Source organism: Suncus etruscus, chromosome 20 (assembly GCF_024139225.1).
Source record: "Suncus etruscus isolate mSunEtr1 chromosome 20, mSunEtr1.pri.cur, whole genome shotgun sequence".
NCBI lineage: Eukaryota > Metazoa > Chordata > Mammalia > Eulipotyphla > Soricidae > Suncus > Suncus etruscus.
Window position 1 is genome coordinate 37,218,215 of NC_064867.1, and position 26,622 is coordinate 37,244,836.

At 47.5% G+C, this 26,622-nt stretch overlaps 1 protein-coding gene across 3 annotated transcripts in view; it reads left to right on the forward strand.

Annotated features, from left to right (window-relative positions):
- SRGAP3 (SLIT-ROBO Rho GTPase activating protein 3) overlaps positions 1-26,622 on the forward strand; it is a 434,101-nt gene that overhangs the window by 256,457 nt on the left and 151,022 nt on the right. For 2 of the 3 annotated variants that reach the window (XM_049766261.1, XM_049766259.1), the window contains exon 1: positions 24,608-25,366. In XM_049766261.1, coding sequence (XP_049622218.1) covers positions 25,300-25,366 — 67 coding nt within the window. In that variant the 5' untranslated portion in view covers positions 24,608-25,299. Of the gene's footprint in view, positions 1-24,607; positions 25,367-26,622 lie in introns of those variants that run through there. The other variant, XM_049766260.1, reaches the window with a different exon arrangement.

Sequence of the window (26,622 nt, forward strand, 5' to 3'; positions counted from 1 at the left end):
AAGGAGTTTGCTGCTCTTTCTCCTTTCTTTCTCTCCGCTCTCTTGCTTCTCTCTTTTTCTCTTTTCTGTCCTCTTTTTCTATTTCCCTCTCTCTTTTTCTCTTCCTTTCTCTCTCCCTTTCTATCTCTCTCCCTTTCTCTCTCTCCCTCTCTCTCTCTCTCTCTCTCTCTCTCTCTCTCTCTCTCTCAATTTCTCTCTCTCAGTTGGATTTTTTGGGTCATACCCGATGACACTCAGGGGTTACTCCTGCTATCTACTCAGAAATCGCTCCTGGCTTGGGGGACCATATGGAACTTTGAGGGATTGAACCGAGGTCTGTACTAGGTCAGTGTGCAAGGCAAATGCCCTACTATTTGTGCCACTGCTCCTCAGTGGACTCATGATATGGGGTTGAAAGTAGGTCCACTGCATGCAAGACAAATACCTTCCCATTGTGCAGTCTCTCTGTCTCTTTTTCTCCTTGGAAAATCAGAAAATCAGATTTGAAATCCTCCTAAAGGTCTATTCTGGGTGTGCACAGTCATACCTAACACATGATTGAGTAGCCAGTCACTCAGGCAATGAAAATGGGCTTGGAAGGAGACTATCCCCAATCCTGGCTCAGTGATGGGTCAGAAGGCAGTCCCTAGCACCAGCTGTCCAGCTGAGAAGGTGGCTGTTTCTTTCAGGTTGTGGATGGAGCAATAGACCTCACTAGTGAGCTTCCCAGCCACTCAGTTAATCCTGGGCTAGACCATCTCTGCCTTGGCTATGATGACTCAAGAGGGCAGTGTGGCTGGGTGTGATTGGGAGGCGCTTTCTATTTGTTCACTTAAAGAAGGTAGATGGGCTGGAGCAATAGTACAGCATGAAGGTTTACACAGGTTCAATCCCCAGTGGCCCAGTTGTTTCCTGAGTGCCTCCAAAAGTAATTAATTCCTGGGGCCGGATCGATAGCACAGTGGTAAAGCAAACCTGAGTTCGATCCCTGGCATCCCATATGATCCCTCAAGCCAGAAGCAATTTCTGAGTAACCTCTGAGCGTCATCAGGTGTGGCCCATGAAAACAAAATAACAACAAAATAAAAGACTGGTATCTTTTCTCTAGATGATCGCTTGCAACCTGGCACTAAGGCTGTCCTAGAAATTTGCCCTCCATGGGAAGGGGAGGGAGGTGAGAGGGAGCAGATGAGGCCAGCCTGTGGAGGCGATGGGAGCAGCTGGGAGACAGTTTGTGAAGCTCCAGCTCTGGGGCCAGGCTTTCTGTTTGATCTGCCTGTTTGTCTGTCTGGGTCACAGATCCGGGTGGGGAGACGTGCCCAGAAATAGTCCCCTTTGCCTGGTCGCTGCGAGCTGGCTGTCTCCTAGGAGCCCTGTGCTATGCCACATGGCTGGAAGCCGTGTTTACAAGCTTCTCATTGACTCCCCAACTTGTGGTTGCCATGGTTTCCTTCGCCTGCTGGGCCTGGCGCTTTGAGGGGGACAAGTTGTCCAGTTAACCAAAAGCCAGAGGCCCAGCTTCCCCCACCTCAGCTTCTGTCCGACTCTGTCGCATGTCACCTGCTTGTGGGCGCCCACAGCCCATCACTAAATTGACTTTGCCTTTTATTTATTTATTTTGTTTGGGGGGGCACACCAGAAGTTACACTCAGAAGTTACTACTGACTATGCGCTCAGAAATCGCTCCCAGCTTGGGGGACCATACGGGACACCAGGGGATAGAACCTGGGTCTGTCCTAGGTCAGTTGCAAATGCCCTACCGCTTGAGCCACTGTTCTGGCCCCTGTTTTTGCCTTTTGCTTTAGCCAATCTTGACTGCCATTCAGGGTCCTGCTGAAGGCTGCCTCAGTGGCATTCTTTTTGCTTCTTGGGAACTGCCATCTGCCTGGCTCAGACTTGGTATCCCTCTGTCCTTCTCTGTCCTTTGTCGTCATCAGTATGGACGAGCCAGATGTCGGGGGGGGGGGGGGGTCTATCTAGGCCTGGAGCCTGCTTCCCGTGATGGCCACACAACTGGATCAGCACTTCTTATATTCCTCTCACCTGGTTGCTCTTCATATTTGGGAGAATCCACCATACTCCTAAATGCTATATATTTAGTAATTTATTGTTGTTGTTTTTATTGTTTGGGGTTTTTGAGCCACACCCAGTGACACTCAGGGGTTACTCCTGGCTATGCGCTCAGAAATCGCTCCTGGCTTGGGGGACCATATGGGACGCCAGGGATCAAACCAGGGTCCATCCTGGATAAGTCACGTGAAAGACAAAGGCCCTGATAGATTGGTTTTGGGGCCACACCCAGTGGTGCTCAGTAGTCACTCCTGGCTTTGCACTCAGAAATCGCCCCTGGCAGGCTGGGGGACCAAATGGGATGCTGGGAATCGAACCAGGTCTCTTCCACGCATGCAAGGCAAATGCCCTACCGCTATGCTATCTCTCCGGCCCCACAGCAGGTCATTCTTGAGGCTGGCACTACAACTGGGGTGGGACTCTCATCCTTGTGCTCCCACCAGGCCTAGAAGGATGCAAGCTGGAGCATTTTCTATTTCTCAGGAAGTTTTCTGTGTGCTGGTTGTCAGGGGTTTGGATCCAATTCTTGTGTCCTGGGGAGAGAGACAGGATTTCTCATGTAGGAGCACGAAAGCAGGCAGATAAGAGCTTTGGGGACAGGAGAAAGGATGAAATATGAGGACATTGTTGGCCTGCCATAGCTCTCATCCTGGTAGTCAGGCAGAATGAAGTTTTTTTTTTTTTTTTTTTTTTTTTTTTTTTTGGTTTTTGGGCCACACCCGGCATTGCTCAGGGGTTACTCCTGGCTGTCTGCTCAGAAATAGCTCCTGGCAGGCACAGGGGACCATATGGGACACTGGGATTCAAACCAACCACCTTTGGTCCTGGATCGGCTGCTTGCAAGGCAAACGCTGCTGTGCTATCTCTCCGGGCCCTAAGTCTTTTTTTTTTTAAAGCTTTATTTATTGATTGATTATAGTTTCTGAGCCACACCCAGTGGAACTCAGGGGTCCTCCTGGCTCTGCACTCAGAAATCACCCCTAGCAGGCTGGGGGACCGTATGGGATGCTGAGAATCAAAGCAGGTCCCTCCTGGGTTGGCAGCATGCAAGGCAAATGCCCTACCGCTGTGCTATCTCTTAGGCCTCAGAATTAAGTCTTTTACGCCCATGTCTGTTGGGGTTAGATTCCCTCTCGCAGCCAGAGTCTAATCTGCCTCTATTCCAGGCATGGAGGAGTGGATGTATTTGCTGGTAATTCTCATTGCTGGGACTTCACCTCTTTCCCTTTCCATTGACTCTCTCTGTCACTGTCCCATGTCAGCTTTGAGTTGACAGCTAGCTGATGTGGGCTGCACTTTTTTTTTTTTTTTTTTTTTTTTGGTTTTTGGGTCACACCCACAGTACTCAGGGATTACTCCTGGCTCTGTGCTCAGAAATTGCTCCTGGCAGTCTCTGGAACCATATAGGATGTCGGGAATTGAACTGGTATTCTTCCTGTGTTGGCTGCATGCCAGGCAAATGCCCTACCTCTGTGCTATTGCTTTGGCCCCAGGGGGTACCTTTTATACTCTGCAGCACTGTTCTGTGGGGCTTAGACTCATCTCATGCCCTTTTCATGCCTCTTGCTGGGAGTCCCGTACTCGAGCTCATGTTATTGTTAATGATACAAACATGTCTAGTCCAGCCCATTTTCCATTTGAGGGTTGGTTGCCTGTTCACGTAGCTAGCTAGTAGCAAAGTGGGTCAATTCTCTCTAATCAGACTGAATACTGATTTTGTTTCTCTGCTTTACTTGCTGGCTATGCCACAGCCATAGTTCCAGCTGGTAGCCGCTTGTCCCTTATGTGAGGGACCCCAAGGATGTTTGACCACTATATCCCTTGGAACTGCCTGGGAGGAGGCTCACAGACTTGAGGACACATAGTCTTAGGGTCAGGCAGACTCAACTTGAGATATTTATTTATTTGTTGTTGTTGGTTTTCTTTTTTTTTTTTTTTTTTTTGGCCTCACTGGTGACACTCAGGGGTTTCTCCTGGCCCTGTGCTCAGAAATCACTCCTGGCAGGCTTGGAGGACCATATAGAATGCCGGGAATTGAACTGGGTTGGTGCGTGCAAGGCAAACACACTACCTGCTATGCTATGCTATGCTATGCTATTTCAGGCCTGAGATGTTTACTTCTTATTTAATGATTTATTATTGTTATTTGTTATGGTGCCAGACTGGTCAGTTACTGGGGTGCCAGGATTGTACCGGGCTGTGCTGGGGTCATACTTGGTCATAATGCAAGATGGTGCCAGGGACCAAACCTAGGGACATGCAAGACATTGTCCTTTTACTAATCCTCTTCACCAGCCCTAACAGTGATGGGTTCTGTGACCAGTAGCAAGCCACTCATGTTATCTGAGCCCTGGTTTCTTCTGTAAACTCTGTGTATCAGAGAGTAATTTCCATTGTGCAGGACTTTTATGAGGGTTAAATTATTTTTGTGCCTAGGAAGGAGAATAATGATGCTAGTAATAATACCACATTTAGCACAAATTAAACACATGTCATGCTTCCCCCAATATTATTTATATTTCTTTTTTTGCTTGTTTTTTTTTTTTTTTTTTTTTTTTTTGTTTTGGAGACATGCCACTCCTAGCTCTGTGCTCCTGGAAAGCTTGTAAAACTATATGGGGTGCTGGGGATTGAACCCATGTTGACTGTGTACAAGGCAAGCACCATACCCTCTGAACTATCTCTCCAGACCCCTCTATTAGCTCTATATTCTAAGTGACAAAATTGAGGCACACAGAAGTCAAGTCCAAGGTCATGGCCTGTGAATGGCAGAGTTACACTCAAGTCAGATGTGATGGTTAGAGGCCAAAAGCTGGTGTCCAGGGCATGGAGTGGTGGTGCAAGGAATAAGGCATCTGCCTTGCCTTTGCAAGCCTAGGACAGACAGTGGTTCAATCCCCAGGTGTCCCATATGGGCCCCCAAGCCAGGAGTAATTTCTGAGTGCATAGCTAGGAGTAACCCCTGAGCGTCACTGGGTGTGGTCCCCCCAAAAAAGCTGGTGTCCAGCATGAACCATGGCTGTGAAAATATGAGTCTCTCAACTGTCCACCATTTTTCTGGAATATTACAGACAGCCTGGAGGGACTGGAGGAAGAGGGCTATGTATAGGGGGCAGCTTGGAACAGAATTGGAGACTGTTGGTGGAGATAATGATGGTCCCCATTGTCTGTGGCACTGTTCACAGGCCACTGCTCTCAATATTGAATTGGACATGGGGAGCAGGAAGCAGATGGGACATAGATGCTGACAAAGGAACGCCCAGCAGGACAGACAGGCATGGGGGACAGCACCAATGAAACCCAAAAAAGGACACCTTAGGGCCCGGAGAGATAGCACAGCGGCGTTTGCCTTGCAAGCAGCCGATCCAGGACCAAAGGTGGTTGGTTCGAATCCCAGTGTCCCATATGGTCCCCCGAGCCTGCCAGGAGCTATTTCTGAGCAGACAGCCAGGAGTAACCCCTGAGCACTGCAGGGTGTGGCCCAAAAACCAAAAACCAAAACAAAACAAAACAAAAAACAAAAAAAACAAAACAAAACAAAAAAAAGGACACCTTAGTCACCTGGGCTGCTCTTGGTCTTGTACCTTGAGTTCTACTTTGATTTCTGTGAAGAAAGGAAGCCATTGGAGAGGGCTGTGAGGCTCTGAGGTTATGATTGGGGAAGCTCTTGTAGACATTCTGGTTTGGAGTCTCTTAGTAGCTCTCTGAGTGCTGATCGAGAAAGGCTTTTACTCTCTTGGCAGTAGAAACTAGCTTTTCTCAGCACCCCTTTCCCTATCCGTGAACTCTTCCTCTTTTCAAAGGGCCTGTACAGGTAAGTAAACACTTGTCAGGTTTTTATTTGGGGGTGCGTGTGAAGAAGGGCTCCTCATCCTTATTTGTAGGTAGATTGGCATATTAAGGCCGAATCCAAGGATCTGTGGGACAATAAGATAAATAACTAAATAAAAATAAATAATAAAATAAAGGAAAAGGAAGAGAAGATGAAAAATAAAATACATTAATTAAATAAAAAAATAAAAAAGCTGGTGGGGGAGAACACATCGAGGGCAAAGAAGATAAATATTTCTAGCAACTTCTGTGAGGTCACCAACCATTTCTGTAAAAGCACAAATGCTAACTTCTCTTTTTGCCTCCCCAGACTCTGGGTGAGACAGAAGCTTCTCTGTGTTGTGTTGTGTTATCTGTGTTGGTGTAGGTCTTTAGGCAGAGCATCTGTGGACCAAGATTACCTTTGACTTTTAGGAACCAAAGCTCTCACCCATTTCAGGCCTGTGCTTTGCTGCTGGATCACATTGCCATCCCTTTTCTGTGAAACCACTTTAGTTGTTTCAAAAGGCTTCTCAGGGGCTTGGGAGAAGGTTCGGTGGTGGAACATTTGTCTTCCATGTGTGAAGCTCTGAGTTTGATCCCTGCCATGCAGGGATAATAAATCATTTTATTTGTTTATTTAGGGTTTTGGGCCATACCCAACAGCGCTCAGGGGTTACTCCTGGCTCTGCACTCAGAAATAGCTCCTGGCAGGCTCAGAGGATCATACGAGATGCCGGTATTTGAACTCAGGTTTGTCCCCGGTTGGCCGCGTGCAAGGCAAATGCTCAACCGCTGTGCTATCTTCTTCCTCCCCCATTTTTAAAAATTAAAAATAGATGAGTCCAAATACATTCAGTATATTCATTCATACAAAGATAGACATATACACCACGTGAAATAAAATGCCCAGAAATAAACCCTCTTATAAATGATGAAATAATTTTCAGCTGACATGCCAATAAGGAATCATTTTTCTTTTGGGGGGTTAGCTATACCCAGAGGCACTCAGCAGTTACTCCTGGGGATGTGCTCAGAAATTACTCCTGGCAGGCTTAGCGGACCGGGACCGTATGGGATGCTAAGGATCAAACCTGAGTTAGCCATGTGCAAGGCAAACACCCTGCCTGTTGTGCTATCACTCCAGGCCCAAAGAAGAGTTTTTCTTTCTGACAAGTGACTGTTAGAAAACTGGATACTGGGCCTGGAGAGATAGCACAGTGGTGTTTGCCTTGCAAGCAGCCGATCCAGGACCAAAGGTGATTGGTTCGAATCCCGGTGTTCCATAGGGTCCCCCGTGCCTGCCAGAAGCTATTTCTGAGCAGACAGCCAGGAGTAACCCCTGAGCAATGCTGGGTGTGGCCCAAAAACCAAAAGAAAAAAAAAAAAGAAAACTGGATACTAATATGCAAAAACAATAAGTTTAGCCCTTACCTTGCATCTTATAAAAAATGAACTAAAGACAACCAGAATGGTAGTATAGCAGGCAGTACACTTGCCTTGTACACAGTCAACCTGGGTTCTATCCCTAGCATCTCATACAACCCCCGTGGGCATAGTCAGGAGTATTTTTAGGAGAAAACATAGATAAAGAGCTTTATAACTGGATTTAGCAACAATTCCATGAATATAACAGCAAAAACATACACTAAAAAACTCAAAATGGATCAAACGTAGATAATTAAATTATAAAATGTTAGCTAGATAGATTATAAGAGACATAATTATAAGATATATTCTATATAAGATTATAAGGTATTAGATTATATGTAGATATTAAAATTATTCCTTTTTTTTGGGGGGGGGGAAGGGCACACCCAACTGTGCTTAGGGCTTACTTCTGACCCTGCACTTAGGTATCACTCCTAGCAAGTTTGAGGTACCATACAGAGAGTTAGGGCTGAAATCCAAAAGAATATTATGCAAGTACTATTAGTACTTATAGACAGTACTATTGCTCTAGCCCCCATAGGATTCTACTTTTTGTTTGTTTTTTGGGACACACCTGGCAGTGAGCAGGGTTTATACTTGTTTCTGTGCTCAAGACTCACTCTTGGGAGATCTTAGGAGCCATATGGGAGTGGGGGAATGAACCTGAGTCAGCTGCATGCAAAACCTGTACCTTACCCATTGAATTCTCCAGTCCTCAAACTCTCAGATTCTCAGAAGAAAACAGATAGAGAGCTTCATGACTGGATTTAGCAATAACTCCATGCAGATAAAAAAAAAAAAACTAAGCTAAACATTCATAAAAATTGGACTACACCATAATTGAAAACATTTGGGCGCATAATCAGGAGAGTGAAAAGGCAGCAAATAGAAATGGGAGAAAATACTTGTGAACCGTATGACTGATAAGAACTTAAATATATAAGGAACGGCTCACTGAACAACAACAAAAACCAGACCACCCTGTTAAAAAATAGAAAAAAACCCACTTGAATAGACATTTTTTTCCAAAGAAGAATAAATGAGCAATAAGCACATGAGATGCTGCTGAACATCACAAATCTCTAGAGAAATAAATATGAAAACTTGGATAAGATACCACTTTACATGCATTCTTATGATAGCTACAATCAAGAGAAAGGAAGTGAGAAATGTTGGTGGAAATGTGTAGAATTTGAAATCTTTGGTGCTGTTAATGGGATTCTATATATTTCTTAAACTTTTTTTTTTTTTTTTTGGTTTTTGGGCCACACCCGGCGGTGCTCAGGGGTTACTCCTGGCTGTCTGCTCAGAAATAGCTCCTGAGGCCGGAGAGATAGCACAGCGGTAAGGCGTTTGCCTTACATGCAGAAGGTCACTGGTTCAAATCCTGGCATCCCATATGGTCCCCCGAGCCTGCCGGGGGTGATTTCTGAGCGTAGAGCCAGGAATAACCCCTGAGCATTGCTGGGTGTGACCCAAAAAAAAAAAAAAAAAAAGAAAGAAATAGCTCCTGACAGGCATGGGGGACCATATGGGACACCGGGATTTGAACCAACCACCTTTGGTTCTGGATCGGCTGCTTGCAAGGCAAACGCTGCTGTGCTCTCTCTCCGGGCCCATATTTCTTAAACTTTACTTTTATTTATTTATTTATTTATTGGTTTTGGGGCCACACCCAGTGGTGCTCAGGGGTTACTCTTGGCTCTGCACTCAGAAATCGCCCCTGGCAGGCTGGGGGACCATATGGGAGGCCAAGAATCAAACCCAGGTCCATCCTGGGTCAGCCTCATGCAAGGCAAACGTCCTACTGCTGTGCTATTGTTCCAGCCCCGGAGCTTAAATTTTTGCACGAAGGAGATTGCCCGGCTCAGTGAGCTTGCCAGTGGGCTCTGAGGAGGTTCATCTGGCCCTAGATGGTCACTGTCTCAGTATTTATGTTTAGTCAGATCATATTTGTTATTCAGATCCTATTCAGAGCAGGATTTGTTGTTCTCAGTCTGATTTCATTTCTCTTAATCTGATACCCTCAAGTTGCATCCATGTTGTTGCAAATATATTTTCTTCTTTATGACTAAACAGAGTGTATACATCTAGACTTCATACACCTTTATGTTTCTATGTTTGCCTGCTGACAGACACTGAGGTTATTCCCACATCTATCTAGTCTATTGTAAATAATGCTGCTGTGAACATGAGATGTCATGTTTCTTTTACACAGCATTCTATTTCCTTTAAAAGCAGTTTCTAAAATGGGGCAGCAGAATCCCGGGACTCTTGTTTTGTTTTGTTTGGGGCCACACCTACTGAGCCAGGGCTTACTCCTGGCTCTGCACTCAGGAATCATTTCTGGTGGTGCTCAGGGGACTGACCATACCAGGTGCCAGGAATTGAACCCATGTTAGCCTCATGCAAGGCAAGTGCCCTGCTCACTGGTCTATATCTCTGGCCCTCTCCTATGACAGCATTGTATTTCTTCTGCACTGATTTCCATATTGATTTTTTTTTGGTTTTTGGATCACACCCAACAGGACTCAGGGGTTACTCCTGGCTCTATGCCAGAAATCGCTCCTGGCAGGCTCAGGGAACCATATGGGATGCTGGGATTCAAACCACTGTCTTTCTGCATGCAAGGCAAATGTCTTACCCCCATGCTATCTCTCCGGTCCCTCCATATGATTTTATCACTTTGTTTCCCTACACAGCGTAGGACTTCCCCTTCACAGCTTTCCAATGTTTCTTAGTTCTTATCTTTTTTGGGGGGTGGGGGATAAAATGAGTGGGTGACGGTTTCAATCTTGGTTATTCTGGGGCTGGTCAGCATATGGAGTTAGGAGTCAAATTAGGGGTGGGTATTTGAGTCATACAGGGCTTTCTCCTGGCTTTGCACTCAGGGATTATTCCTGATGGTGCTTGGGATTGAAGCTGGGTTAGCTGCATGTAAGGCCAGCACCCAAGTCCTGTCCTATATTTTTGACTTTGGAAGTCAGACTTAGGTCTCACACATGGAGGGCTTGTGCTTCATCATATGTACCATTCTCCCAGTTAGTCTTATCATCACAGTTTTGGGACTAGAGTGTCCTAAGGAGCCTGAAGTGATGTCGCATTTTGCACTTCAATCTACATCTGGAATATGGGTACCTGTTCAAGTGCTTGCAGCCTTTTGCATGTCTTCAGTGCATGTTTTCTGTCACTCATGTGATTTTTAAAGCCTGTGTATTGTTGGGCCAGCATACAAAGACGTGTCCCAAATAGCCAAAGGGCAGTTGGGTAATTTCTGCGAGTTCATGAGAGTAGGGAGAGAAGGAACTCTGGCAGAGAAGGAACAACAGTTATAGTTAGAAATGATCACTCGACAAGAACTGGGTAGTGAAAGGAGGTAAAGTGATATGCAGTAATTATATGGCAAACCACAGTGTTTAAAAGAAAAAGAAGAGAGAGAAGACAGAGAAAGAGAAAGAAAAGAGAGAGGAGAAAAAGAGAGAGAGGAAGAAAAATCTCAGAGGCAGGCAGAGAAGGGCAGTAAGAAAACTTGGGACATTGTTGAGAGGAAACGTGCATTGGTGAAGGGTGTTAGAAATTGTATGACTGGGGCCCGGAGAGATAGCACAGAGGTATTTGCCTTGCAAGCAGCCGATCCAGGACCAAAGGTGGTTGGTTCGAATCCCGGTGTCCCATATGGTCCCCCGTGCCTGCCAGGAGCTATTTCTGAGCAGATAGCCAGGAGTAACCCCTGAGCACCGCTGGGTGTGGCCCAAAAACCAAAAAAAAAAAAAAAAAAGAAATTGTATGACTGAAATTCAATCATAAACAATTTTGTAACTTATATGTCGTGGTGACTCGATTAAAATATATTAAATTCGGTGGCCAGAGTGATAGCATAGTGGTAGGGCATTTGCCTTACATGCAGCCAACCCCGGACGAACTCCAGTTCGATTCCCAGCATCCCATATGGTCCCCCGAGTCTGCCAGGAGCGACTTCTGCGTGGAGAGCCAGGAGTAACCCCTGAGCTCTGCAGGGTGTGATCCCCAAACAAATAAACAAAATCATTAAATGAAAAATTAAATTTCATATAGACTACTACTACTACTACTACTACTAGTACTACCACAATTTGCTGACACCCTTGACCAGCCCCACAGTTCAGATTCCAGATTGTAGCTACACCCAATTCTCTAGGAAATTCAGCTTGAGTCACCTGCCCATTTGACCTGAAACCATTTTCCCTCCTGGGACTGTCTTGGAGCAGCCTGGCCCTTCTCAGTCAGTCTTGGCAAGAGTGACAGGGCAGGGCAGGGCACCCTCTCTTTCCACTCCATCCCTAGTACTGGTACCAGGGGTGACCACCTCTGTCTTACTCTGTCTTACAGCCACTTACAGATACTTCTCCTCTGAGCCTAGAAGGAAGATCAGGCCTGTTGTGAATCAGTTCTGCTGAAGTGGAGTCGGGGAGGAGCCTTGACTCACTTTTTTAAAAAAAAAATATAGATATGATTCTGCCTGATGCTGACTTCATTTCCTATAACAAAATGCACCCGAAGAAGACTTTAACTGAATTCAGTCTCTTGACCTGACTCTAGCTTAGTTCTTTCTCCCTCTTCGGTACCTCCCAACATTAGGCAAAGACAGAGGAGGAGTGAGAGACACATAAAGAATTGAACACAGGCTTATGGACTCAGCCGCCTTCTCCACATTCTATAAAGCCCAGTGGACTGCAGAGGAAGCAGCTGCAGTGTTCAGTGGGGCCCTCTGAATCCCCAAAACTGGGATCCATGGAGTTCTCTGCAGGGCCTCGTCGACTCTGAGACTTGTACAACCGGGCTTGAGGCAGGCGCCTGCAGTCAGGGCAGCACCCCCACTCTTGGGCTCTGGGGACAAGTGACTTGAAAGCCATGAGGCAGTGAGCAGGGACTTATCGCCCAGGCAGGATTTATTGTGCATCTTCTGTGGCGCTGGAGTTCGACGTTTATACAGCTCCTGCCTGCGGATATTTTGTCCTCTGCAGTGGCTCCATCGAGAACAATTGTAACCAGATAATGTTCCCTTTCCTTGACTTATTTATTTTGGCTTTGGGGCCACACCCAGGGGTGCTCAGAGTCTCCTCCTGGCTCTGTGTCTGGGTCACTCCAGCTGTTCACTTATGTGTATGTGGGATCATGTAGTGCCAGGAATTGCCCCCTGCATCTGGCAAGCACCAGCTGGGCTCCAGCCCTTCAAGCTGTCTCTCTGGCTCCATGCGCTATTCCTTAAGTTTAAACCCACCAAGATGCCAACAGACGAAAAATTCAGTTCTTCTTCTGTCCTACTTAACATGATTTTTTATTTTTGGCCACACTCTCCCAACAATGCTCAGGATTTACCAGAAGGTTTTGCATTCAGTGATCATTCCTGGTGGCACTTAGTGAAATAAGTCAGAGAGAGAGAGAGAGAGAGAGAGAGAGAGAGAGAGAGAGAGAGAGAGAGAGAGAGAGAGAGAGAGAGAGAGAGAGAGAGAGAGAAACGCAGAATGGTCTCACTCATCTATGGGTTTTAAGAAAAATGAAAGACATTCTTGCAATAATAATTTTCGGACACAAAAGAGAAAAGAGCTGGAAGTTACAGTTCACCTCAGGAAGCTCACCACAAAGAGTGATGAGTTTAGTTAGAGAAATAACTACATTTTGAACTGTCCTAATAATGAGAATGTATGAGGGAAATGGAAAGCCTGTTTAGAGTACAGGCGGGGGTCGGGTGGGGAGGAGGGAGATTTGGGACATTGGTGATGGGAATGTTGCACTGGTGATGGGTGGTGTTCTTTACATGACTGAAACCCAAACACAATCATGTATGTAATCAAGGTGTTTAAATAAAATAAAATAAAAAAAAGAATTCTTTATTGGGGTTCTGGGCAAAATAGTTACCTGGTGTTCTAGCTCACTAGTTCCCCCACTTAGCACATCTTTTTTGTTTGTTTGTTTGTTTTGTTTTTGGGCCACACCCCATGTCACTCTGGGCTTAATTCCTTGCTCTAAACTCAGAAATTGCTCCTGGCAGGCTCAGGGGACCATATGGGATGCTGGGATTCGAACCACCATCTGTCCTGGATCAACTGTGTGCAAGGCAAATGCCCTACTACTGTACTATCTCTTCAGCCCCCCACTTAGCACATCTTGAGGACCCAAAGCTAGTGGGTGGTGCTGAATGGCAGCAGGAGGGGAAAGTTCTGATGGCTGTGTTCTGTCAGATGTGGGGGTCTAGTATAGGTGGGGTGGATGTCTGAATTAATTAATTAATAATTAAGGAATTAGATGACTACATATCAGAGCAGGGAATATTCTTTTTTTTATTTGTTTGTTTGCTTTTGCGCCACACCCGGAGACCCTCAGGGGTTACTCCTGGCTCTGTGCTCAGAAATCACTCCTGGCTTGGGGGACCAAATGGGACTCAGGGGGATCAAACCGCGGTCCGTCCTGGGTCAGCCGCGTGTGAGGCAAATGCCTTACTGCTGCACCATCGCTCCAGCTCCAGAGCAGGGAATATTCTTGAGTGGCCCTTGGAATGGGGCCATCTGAGCAACAGCACCATGAGTATGGTAAAGAGGGGCCTTCACTGTTGGGATAGGGTGCCATTTTGGGGTTCCCCACATAGTCTATCTCACTCTGTTTCCAGAATGGTGAGCTAGACAGGAAGCTGTTTGTCCTGTGGGAATGCTGGGAGTTCTGGGTTCATAGAGGGGAGGCAAGGACAGAGAACCTGCCCAGGTTTGTCATCTATTCCTGAGAAAGACTTGAGCCTGGGCTCTGGGATTATGCCATAGTGCTTCTTCCTTTGAAAGTGGGGCCCACAGTGGGGCCCCGTGTGCTGCCGAGGGGCATCATCTTCAAGTCTTTGATGGCCTCTGGCCTATACTTCAGCCCTCATCCTGCCTCTCAGACCATCACTGCTGTCTCCCTTTCTAGAAGCACAATCTCTCAGGGCTTCCCATTGATCTTGCTCCAGCCTACACTTATGTGACTTGGAAACACTTCCTGTTTCTGGGGTCTTTGTACTCTACCTTGGGCTCCAGCTTCGTTGACCTAGGCCCCGCCTCAGGCCTAGAAGATTCTTTCTCCCAATTTCTCTCACTTTCTTGGCTCAGTGCAGAAAAAGAGAGGGCGTCTCCACTGTTGCAGCCTGACCAGCTGTCCCCACTCCCACAGAGCCTCATTGCTTCTCTATCACATCTGAATATGGCACATCCTCTCCTGAGACAGGGATTTCCATGAGACTTGGTCTGTGTCTCTGCTTCCTTCAGCTGATGGCTTCAGTGATTAAGATCTGTTTATGGGGGGCTGGAGAGATAGCACAGCGGTAGGGCATTTGCCTTACATGTAGTCCACCTTGGAGGGACCTAGTTCGATTCCCAGCATCCAATATGGTTCCCCAGCCTGCCAGGGGCTGTTTCTGAGTGCAGAGCCAGGAGTAATTCTTGAACATTGTTGGTTGTGGCCCCAAAACTAATCAATCAATAGCCACATTGTCATCCATTGCAGGATGTTGGAGCTGTCCTGCAGCTTCTTTTCTGAGCCCCATTTATTTGTTTTGTTTTGTTTTTGGGTCATACCCAGCAACACTCAGGGGTTACTCCTGGCTTTCCGCTCAGAAATTGCTCCTGTTGGGCCCGGAGAGATAGCACAGTGGCATTTGCCTTGCAAGCAGCTGATCCAGGACCAAAGGTGGTTGGTTCAAATCCCGGTGTCCCACATGGTCCCCCGTGCCTGCCAGGAGCTATTTCTGAGCAGACAGCCAGGAGTGACCCCTGAGCACTGCCGGGTGTGGCCCCAAGAAACAAAAAAACAACAACAAAAAAGAAATTGCTCCTGTCAGGCATGGGGACCATATGGGATGCCGAGATTCTAACCACCATCCTTCCTGGATTGGCAGCATGCAAGAAAAATACCCTACTACTGTGCTATCTCTCCGGCTCCTAACACGAGCTCCATGTTGTCTCCCCATACATCCCAGGTAGAAACTCTCAGACATTTGGAGGCAGTGCCTCTGGGAGATGATGAAGTAGATGGGGCATTTTCAGGGAGCCCTAAGGAGTGTCACTGCTGTTCTTACAATAGTAGTGTCTGTGAGCATGTCCATGCTCCCCTGCCATAGTCAGACACATGATTTGGGCCCTTTCAGCCTGTAGAAACATGGGTGGTGAATGTGGTTTCCTACCCAGAGCCTTGAGCACAGTTCCAGGTCAGACAGACTAGAATGTGACCAAACCAGGCACCCAGGAATATTGATTCTGACCTGCTTCCCCAGAACCTGATGAAAATCTGAGCCAGTACAAGGTGTCTCCTTTCCCTCCTCTTTCTTGCTTCAAACTGATTAAGAAGGGCCGAAGTGATAGCATAGTGGTAGGGCATTTGCCTTGCATGCAGCTGACCCAGGACGGGACTGGATTCAATTCCCTAGGTCCCATATGGTCTTTCAAGCAAGGAGTGATTTCTGAGCATATAGCTAGGAGTAATCCCTGAGCATCACTTGGTATGGCCAAAAGAACCTCCACAAAAAACCACAAACTGACCAAGACCAAAGGATACGAATTGTTGAACGGTGGGTTATGCATTCCACAATCCCCAGAGAGGAAGAGGGATTCCCATGTCCCAAGTCAGGTTAGGACAAGAGACATAGATCTGGCAGCAATTCTGACCCAGGAAATAATTCACACACAGTTGGAAGCAATAGCAGGCCAGGAACTAACACTGTAAGCTGTTCATCCACAAGCCGGTCCTTCCACCACATGGAACCATGATCCAAGATGGCAGCTCCTTCTCCAGGCTACCTGAGTAGCCTTTATTGGGAAAATAAAGCCTACCCCCAAGGGGAGGGAAAAAAGCCAGATGAGCAGGCAATGGGGAAACATCTTTATTATTATTATTATTATTATTATTATTATTATGGTTTTTGGGTCACACCCAGTGGCATTCAGAGATTACTCCTGACTCTGAGCTCAGAAATCACTCCTGGCAGGCTCGGGTGACCATATGGGATACCGGGAATCAAACCCAGGTCTGTCCTGGGTTGGCCTCTTGCAAGGCACTGTGCTATGGCTCCGGCCCTGGGAAATGTCTTTTTAACAAGAAAACCAAAGGAACCAACTGAGAGACATCTCATTAGAAGGCAATATAAGGACCTCTACCAACAATAGATGATGGAGATTTTGCATCTACAGAGGAGACAGACAAAAATGGATTTTATTTATTTATTTATTTTTGGCTTTTGGGTCACACCCAGCAGCACTCAGGGGCTACTCCTAGCTCTACGCTCAGAAATTGCCCCTGGCAGGCTCGGGGGACCATATGGGATGCCGGGATTTGAACCACCGTCCTTCTGCATGCATGGCAAATGCCTTATCTCCATGCTATCTCTCTAGCCCCAAAAATGGATATATATTTTTTCCTGCCACTTAGTAGTTCTCTGAGTAATTACCTAAGGCCCTCCAGCTAGCAGGTGGCAGAGCCAGAGCTCCGGAATCTGTGCTTGATGGAACTAGACCGGGGGATGCTTCAGGCACATGGCCAAACTGGCAGGCTTTTGTCTTCCTCAGCCAGACACACTATGCCAGAGAGCTGAGGGGACATAGGGTGTCTGCCTGCCTATCCCAGGCCAGGGCTGTCTGCTCCTGCTACTGGAGATAGGGCAGAGGACAGACAGGGTGCACTGAGAGAAGAACTAAGATCCTCATGTGAGTTGCTGAGCCTGGAGCTTCCCAGCCCTGGGATATGTCAGGGAATAGTAAGGTTCAAGTGAAATCTTGAAGTGACATCTTTGTTTGTTTGTTTGTTTGCTTGTTTATTTTTGGGCCACACCCAGTGGGGCTCAAGAGTTACTCCTGGTTCTGCACTCAGAATTTGCTCCTGGCAAGCTCGGGGACTATATGGGTTGCCGGGGATTGAACCCGGGTCTGTCCTGGGTCATCTGTGTGCAAGACAAAAGCCCTACTGCTATGCTATAAATAACTCTGGCCTCTTCAAGTGACATCTTCAAGTGACATCTTTTTTTGGTTCACACTCAGCAGCACTCAGGGGCTACTCCTGGCTCTATGCTCAGAAGTCGCTCCTGGCATGCTCGGGGGACCGTATGGCATGCCGGGATTCGAACCATTATCCTTCTGCATGCAAGGCAAATGCCTTACCTCCATGCTATCTCTCCGACTTCTTCAAGTGACATCTTGAACATACTTGTGGGGCAGTAGCACAGGCGATCCCAAGTTCAGGGCAGGTCTGGCTTACTAAGAGGCTGATATCCCCCTTTCCTAAGAGTAGGGGATCAGCGGGATGATGGACATGACAGCCAAAGTCTCTGAAGGCCACACCTGGTGGGGTAGGGGAGGAAGATGCAGGAAGATGTCACGTTTCTTGCTAGACTCTCATCAGACCCACTTGCATTCTTCAACCCCAGAGCTGGCTAAATCATAGTCTTTTATTTTGCTTTTTGGGCTACACCCAGTGACGCTCAGGGGTTACTCCTGGCTACGTGCTCAGAAATTGCTCCTGACTTAGGGGACCATATGGGAAGCCAGGGATCAAACTGCAGTTCGTCCTAGGTCAGTGCGTGCAAGGCAATCACCCTACTGCTTGTCACTGCTCCGGCTCCAATTATCACCCTTTCTGAATCAAAGTTCATATTCAGGATGCCTGTGAAGCCCATGAAAATAGACAAGGAGAGGATTTTCTTCCCCACAGCCCTTTCACTGCAGACTGGGTACTTATGCCTTATACCAGCCTCTCCTTTAGAATTCCACCCAAGAGGTTCCTTTGGGAATCTCATGTAGATTGTTGGAGACCAGCCCCATTCTATAGCCCCACAATTCAGCATGCTTGAGCAAAATCTCTCCATCCAGGCCCAGGCCCTGCTTGGCTCCGAAATCAATACACACTGGCAGGAGTTTTGTTGTCCTTTTGGCAGCTTCTGGAAGAGGCTTTGCTTTCTTTGCCGGATTTACCAAGCCAGGAGATGTTGGGACAGACTGAGCCATTACCAATGAGGAGGTCAGTGTGGTGCATTGAAGAAAGATTCTGCTGAGGCACCTGGGCAAGTGAGGTCTGTTCTGTGTCTGTCATGAAGGTCAGCTTACATTTCATATCCAGCTCCTTTCTGGGGCAATGTTTCAGTATGCTGTCTTTTTCTTTTCTTTTCTTTTTTTCCTGTTGGTCTGTTGATGTTTTCTTTCAAAGATTTGAAAGATCTTGGCTTTGAATCTTTATTAGTATTTATTTATTTTTATTTTGGGCCACACACGGTGACACTCAGGGATTATTCCTAGCTCTACGCTCAAAAATCGCTCCTGGTTTGGAGGACCATATGGGTCACCGAGGAATAGGAGTGTGGTCCGTCCTAGGTCAGCTGGTGCAAGGCAAATGCCCTACCACTGCACCACTGCTCTGGCCCCTCTTTTTTATTTGTGTATGATGACCATGCCATGACTTGCACAGACCATGTTGTGTTCATGGGTGGACATTTGGCTCCTTCCCGCCTTTTGCTGCTATGCTAAAAAGTTGTGTATACAAACATGGGGTTCGAATTGTACATCAGGTTTTTGGTCTTTGGCCTATGATAGGTTTGCAAATCTCATCTTACCAAGTTGTCTCTAGTCTTTGCTTATAGAAATTTGGACAAAGTAACTATTTTCGTGGGGGGGGAGGTTTGTCACATCCATCAGTGTTCAGGGCTGATTTCTGGCTCTGAGTTTAGGAATATTATTCTTCAGGGGATCATATGAGGTGTTGGGGAATAAAACTAGCTGGCTATGTCCACTCTACCCACTGTACTCCCACCCTAGCAGCATTTTGAAAGAGAAATTAGTTGCACAATCACCAGGTTTTATGGCTTATGGGATTTGTGATTGTTATCACACATACATACATTCACGCACACACACACAGGAACAACATCCTCATCCCTTTTTTGTCTTTTGGGTTTTTTTTTGGCCACACCTGGTGATGCTGAGAGGTTACTCCTGACTATGGGCTCAGAAATTGCCCCTGGCTTGGGGGACCATATGGGATGCTGGAGGATCAAACCTTGGTCTGTCCTGGGTCAGCCACGTGCAAGGCAAAGCCCCTACTGCTGTGCCATCACTCCGGCCCAACCATCTTTATTCTTTTTTTTTTTTTGGATTTTGGGTCACAGCTGGCAGAGTTCAGGGGTTACTCCTGGCTCTATGCTCAGAAATTGCTCCTGGCATGCTAGGGGGACCATACGGGATGCCGGGATTTGAACTACCATCCTTCTGCATGCAAGGCCCCTACTTCCATGTTATCTTTCTGGCCCCACCGTCCTTATTCTTGAGGTTACAAAATAGCTCTCACATGAAAGTTCCACTTGAGGGTTAGCTCACAGGTAAAAGCACCTTTCTGGCAAGCCTGAGGCTTTGCACCCCTGAATTCAACCCCCGTATTGGCCTATGGCTAAGTATGTTCGCACAACCCTGCTAACAGGTACCTGGAACTACAGCAAAAGTTCCACCCCAAGCACATTGGGAGCAGGTTGTGACCCACAGTGAGTACTACCACTGAGGCTGCATGGAGGTGTCACCCCCTGAAAATACTAAAACCAGACATGTAGGACCCTGGTCCCCATAGCAATCACCATGGCAGCAGCATCAAAGGGAGAAGGCAGGAAGGAGGGGAAGTGAGAAAGAAGTGAGGGGGCTAAAAGATAGCACAACGGAGAGATTGCTTGCCTTGCATGCTGCTATCCTGAGTTTGATCCCCAGCATCTCATATGGTCCCTCAGAGGCAGGAAAACCTGGGGTTAGAGCCAGGAATTAACCCTGAACACCAATGGGTGTGCCTCCCAAACAGCATCAAGGAGGAAGAAAACGTGGAAGCTGCCGACCTGCCCCAATTTAGGACTCTGTGAAGGACCCCCAGCTTCCAGGCAAGAGACCAGATCCCAGTAGGCAGTTTCTTCATATCATGCCTCTGCTGAATCCTGTTGCTCTTTCATTTCAGGGCAGACACTGAAAGATGAAATGATTCTGGGTAGCATTGGTGAGCGATTCTGGGAGGGTGTCACACTCAGCTTCATGCCAGGGAATGGTATCCTATAAACTGGAGACTTAAACCCAAGGCTTCCCAGTTCCTCCTCCATCCTTGTGGGGTTTTCTTTTCCATACCGGAAAAAGAAACCAGTTCTGTGGGTTGGTGGTATTCAACTGCTGGAGTAATTTAAGTCTCAGCACTGGCCACTTGTGGCATTATTTTCTTTATGTTTGTCACCCTTATTCTCTCTTCTGTCCTCTCTTTTCACTGTCCTGTTTCCTCTCACACATACCCAGAGGTGCTCAAGGCTTACTTTGTGCTCAGGGACATCTCCTGGAAGTGTTTAAAGGACCCTTTGTGATATTGGGAATTAAACCAGTGCTGGCCACATGTAAGGCAAGCATCTAAGCCCTGGCCCTCACTTGTTGTTGTTTATGTGGGGTTGAGCCACACTCAGCAGAGTTCAGGGATTACTCTTGGCTCTAAGCTCAGAACTTGCCCTTGGCAGGCTCAGGGGACCAAATGGGATACCAGGGATTGAACCTGGGTCCATCCCAGATAGGACACATGCAGGGCAAATTTCCTACCTCTGTGCTATTGCTCTGGCCCAAACTTCTCTTTTTAATAGCAGATTTTTGGCTTTCTTCTATATGGAAACAGAGGTACTAATAGAGATTAAAAATGTTCGTGTCACAAAATAGTCTCACTCATCTACGAGGTTTAAAAAAATAAAAGATATTATTTTGTTTTTTTTTTTGGGTCCCACCCAGCAGCATTCACGGGTTACTCCTGGCTCTATGCTCAGAAATCACTTCTGGTAGGCTTGGGGGACCATATGGGATGCTGGAATTCGAATCACCATCCTTCTACATGCAAGGCAAACACCCTACCTCCATGCTATCTCTCTGGCCCCACATTGTAATAACACCCAGGGACAATAAAGATGAGGGCTGGAAGGACAAACCATGATATGCATCTCACCACAAAGAATGGTGAGGGCAGTTTGAGAAATAACTACACTAACAACTACCATGACAATGTTAATGAGTGAGAGAAATAGAATGCTTGTCTCGGATGCAGGCAGGGGGTGGGAGAGGAAAGAGATGGGACATTGGTGGTGGGAAGGTTGCATTGGTAAAGGGGGGTATTCATATTTTAATAACTGAAACCCAACTACAAATATGTTTGTAACTACGGTGCTTTAAATAGAGATATTATAAAAAAGGCTGCTGAAAGAAAACTTGTAAAAATCGTCCTATCTCAAAATGGAGTCTTATGCCATTGTTCAAGGTTTCATAAGCTATATATTGATAGTTTTGTGTTGAGATTATGTGGCTTCTATGATAATATCACATCTAATTTGATGTATTCCTATTGGGAAGGGGTGACACAGGGTCCCTGATATGGCTACAAAAAGTAAACATTAAAAAATAAAAAAGAAAAGAAAAAAGTTTATGTCAGCAGAGAGATAGAATACAGTAGGTAGGGAGATTACGTTGTACATTGCTGACCCATTTTTGATCCTTGGCATCTCATATGGTTCCCTGAGCATTGCTGGGAGTAATTCATGACTACAGAACTTGAGTTAAACTCTTGAGCACTGCTGGGTGTGGCTCAAAAACCAAAAGAAAAGAATGTTCATTGTAGGATTGGAGTGATAGCACAGTGGGAGGGCATTTGCCTTGTATGTGTCTGACCCGGAATGGACCCAGGTTCAATTCCCAGTATCCCATATGGTTCCTTGAGCCTGCCAGGAGTGATTTCTGAGTGCAGAACCAGGAGTAAACCCTGAGTGCCACAAGGTGTGGCCCCAAAACCCCAAACCAAAAACCAAAAAGAAAAGTAGCCTGGTTAGTCTGTAGGGTCTAATATTGGGCATAGGCTGGAAACAGGATTCAGTTAATAGCTGGATAAACTGCTTCATTATGTTCTGCCTCAGTTTCCCCTCTGTGAAATGGGAAGATCATAGCCCTGACTCTTTGCATGGAAACATTTAGTCCCATCCTCAAATCTCTGGCGGGGCTCTTTGGCTCTGCGCCTGCAAGGAGTGGGAGCTCAATAAATTTTAGGGCTTAGTGTAATTCAGGGGTCTCTAAACGAATTAGGAAAACGCCAGAGGAAAATGGAACCCATGTGGGAGGGGGTCTCCACCCTTGAGGGGGGGAGGCTGGCATGGGTCAAATTACATCTGGAGCCTATGCCGCAAACCACATGGATTCTGGGAGAAATCTGGTTTTTGTTATGGTGACGTGAAGAGTGCATAGCACAGCGGGAGCAGATGGTCCCATGCAGAGGACAGCCACATGGAGGGGTACATGGAAGGGGTGTGGACACAGAGAAGAAGTCTGCCCAGTCCACACCCTCCTTCTTGAGGCGATCAAAGGTTCCAAGGTTGCATTCATTGTGCTTACTGGGCTGCCACTCTCTGCCCTGTTTCCCCTTTTCTTTCTCCTCTTCCTTGTGCCAACTCAGGTACCTTGACTTCCATGCTAGAACTAGGAGCTGGGCCCACAACAGGAGGTCCACCGGGCTGTGTGCTAGTGATGGCCATGCTGGGTCCTATGTGTAATTGAGACCCCCCACTCTGCTATCAGGGGGAACCGAAGCAAGAGAAGGCACTGAAGTTGCCACAGGGCCTCATTGGCCCCCAGAGCATCAGAACTTAAACTGAAATCAGCCCTCAGCCAGGCACTTCCAGGCATGCCTGGTGGCCTTGGAGTCCCCTTAGAGAGATCAGACTTTAATACTGAAGAGAGAAGCTTAAGGGCAGTAAACCTTGGTTAGATGGGTAGTGTATAGGTCACTGGGGAGCCTGGACTCCCCAGCACCCCCTATCCATGCCCCAGTTTCAACCTGCTTTCCCTTGAGAAACCAAGCAGGAGGCTGATACTTGAGTCGGCCTTTATGATTCTCAAATAACATGTGACTTTTGTCATCTCAGACTCATCCAAAGGGGCCGAGGGTGAAGTGGAAAGGGTTGACAGAGACAGTGCCCACTGGTGTTTCTATGGACTCAGCCACTTGACCCATGATGCCAATGAACCTTGGCCCTCTGTGCTTTCTCTACACAGATCTGCACTGACCACCAGGCCCTGTTCCCCCTTTGCCCCCCTTTTGCTCCCTTTTTGGAGGGAATATATTGCAATGGCTACCTTCTTCAGTGGGGAGCAGGAGGAACAAACAATTCATCTCTCTGCTCCTACCTTGAACTCTGCACAATATGACCTGCAGGGTGGGCAGCACAAAATGCTTTTGGGGGCAGCTTATATTGACCTGCAGTGGACAATATAGAGCACCTTGGGGCTGTGTCCATGGACCTATAGGGGGAAGTGCAGAGTGCATTGGGAATGGATGTAATTCATTGTCTGACCTGCAGATGGCAGCACCAAAAGCATGGACGCTGCATCTACTGACCTATAGGGCCGCAGAGTGCTAATGGGCTGTTCACTGGCTAACCTGTAGGGGGCAGTGCAGAGCCCTGCGAGGCTGCCATTCTCTGTCTGACCTGCAGGGGGCAATAGAGAGCGCTGCAGAGATGCCATTCCCATCCTAGGAGCTTGATTGAGTGACATGGCGGGAGGCCTGCTAAGTGAAGCAAGTCTTCAAACCCAGAACAATGCCTTGCCCTGCATTGCAAATGTCTAAAAAATTAGTAGTTGCAAGAATGAATGAAAAAAAAAAAAGAGTTCTCAAAGGGGCCCTGTTTTCTGGGGGAAGAAACTGAGGCACTGGGATGCAACTGAATCAGAGATTTGCTTCCCAGCCAGCTTGCAAAACCTGGGTTTTGCAAAATAAATAAATTAAAGCTTGTCTGCTCAGCCTGGCATTGTCCCTGCTTCCCTCCTGCAGTTTGCTCAGCCATTATGAATGTGCTCTCCTGCCTAGCTCAGGCCCTCAGCTAGCCCAACCCTGCTAGAATGCCAACCTTGCCCTATCAGAGTGCCAGCATGGAGAGCTAGAATTAAATTGCACAGGGCAAAGAAAAGGTTTGGAGTTTCTGCAAGGGGAAATAAGAACAACAACAACAACAACAACAAAATCCCTAAGGCTGCTTGCTAATGTGGGAATTTGCAGGGCCTGGCCCAATTCTTTTTCTTGCTGCCTACCCTTTTGTGAAGGCTCCCCCCCCCTTTTTTTTTTCCTTTTTTCTTTCTTTTTTTTTTTTTTTGCTTGCAGTGAGTTCTGCTCTCCTGTAGGCTACAAAGTGCCGGTTGTTATAAAATCTGGGAGGTGGAGCCTGGTGACGAGGTTGGTTGGGCAGGGGAGGGGAGTTGAAGGGGGGGAGAGCTCCGCCTGCCCTGCGGGGCCAGCAAGTCCAGCCCTGGGCTCAGCCAAGCTCCAACCCTGCAGCAGCAGTCTCCAGCACCTTCCAGGCTTTGATCAAGAGAGCTGAGCATCAAGGGAGGGAGGATGCGACATGACCTGCCCTTTGGCAACCTGACCACATATCTTTACTGCCACCCTGCCACCAAGTCTTGGAGAGCCAGCTGGAGCTGAGGACAGCAGCACCAAGTCCTTGCCAGCCTCACTGATGTGTGTGTGTGAGAGAAAGGGTGTGTGTGTCCAGCTAGCCTGCTTGCCTGTCTGTGTCCGCATGAGTCCTGGAGTGCACGGGTGAGTGGGGTTTGCATGTATCTCTGCTCTCCTGCTTATTATTTTGGGAGAGAAAAATCATCTTGGCTATCTAGGGCAGCTTCCCGTGCTAGCAACCGAGGTTGGCGTGGCATCTTCTGCAAGAGAAGCTCAACAGAACCAAGCTGCTAGAGACATTTTTCTTTTTCCTTTCCTCCCTGCAAGCAAAGAGAATTTTTCCTCCCAGCACCAGAGGGATTTTTTTTTAATTATTATTATTTTTTTTTTTGTGGTGCCAGGGCTCTCTGCAGCTGAGTGAGAGATTAGCCCCTAAACCTGTGAAATCGAGCTGAGCCGCGTGATTGCACTAGGATTGGGGAAGAAAAAGGAGAAATAAATCCGGCTGCCTGTCAGTGCCTTGGGCCACGTTGGAAGATGACATCTCAAATTAAGTTCAAGAAAGACAAAGAGATCATCACGGAATATGAAGCCCAAATCAAAGGTAAGCTGTGTGGGCCTGATGGTGGTGGTGGTGGCCATGGTGGGGGGCACCTCCTTGCCCCTTCCCTTCTCAGCCTTTGTGCCCCCACCTCTATCTCCCTGCCATCTCGAAACCTTCCACATCAATAACCGTATTGTGCGGAGAGCAGTGGCAGCTCCGCACAAGCCTGGGCTGGTTGTTCAGCTGCGGGGTGCATGGCTGGCTCGCAAGGGGCGGCCTCTCTGCATTGCAGGTGTGTCCCCCACTGCTCCATCGTCTTGGCTCTGGCATGTCACTCTCAGGCCATTTTGACAGTCGCCATAAAGCCAGCCCCTTGACTGAGTGTATGTGTCTGTCTTGGCCACCAGCCCTGCCGAGCCCCTTTCTGTCTTTCTCTCCTCTGCTTTTTTGTGTTTTCTCCGGGCTCTGGAAGTCTCTGGTGGTGCTTCTTTGTCGGGGTCTCCTGGTTATTGGGGCTTGGATTGCTATGGATGAAACTGTGAGGGGAGGTATTGATTCATACAGATGTGTTTAGCATAAAAAAGGGGTAGGGTGTGGGGCTCATCTGTCTCCCCACAGTATGCAGCTCTCTTCACCAGCCATGCACTGGCCCCCAGAGTTGCATCTTGGCTCTGCCTGGCTTTCCTGGTCCCCAAGGCAGACTGCCAAGACCTGGAGGTGTCTTTCTGCTGAGCCCCGCAGGCCGCTTCCTCGGTCCGAACTAGCAAGGTGAACCTCCAAAACAGATGCCAGGGCGCAGCCATAGCCTACACAGGTCAAGCTGGCTTCTCACCATTTCCAATGCTGGGATTTAGTCCAGAAAACCTGAGAGTACCCCCAACCCCTGGCATCCCTGCTCCCCTCTGCTGTGAAAGCCTGGGCCTATGTCCTCGGCATTGCTGGTTTCCTTTCTCAGCTCTGTTCCCCTTGCTGGGACATTGGGTATTTGAACCCTAAGAAAACACTTGTTCAGCGGATGGGATGCCTGCTTGGTGGTTTCCCCAGGAGCTGGTGAAGAAGTTGGAGATGGGGACAGGTGAACTGAGGTTGCCACACCTGCTTCTGGGTGCTGCTGGGCGGGGAGCAGGCAGGCATTGGCATCCTTGGCCACCCCTGGGAAACTGGGGCAAAACATCCTTCAGAGATGCATTTCCATAGCCCCACAACCACCTTTTGCCTTTGAGTTCTGCTCCAGCTCTGCCTGCTAATCCCCTGGGAGGAATAGAAAGCCCTTCTCTCCTGTCCTTTCTTTCCTTGGTGGCTCTCAGTTCTGAGAT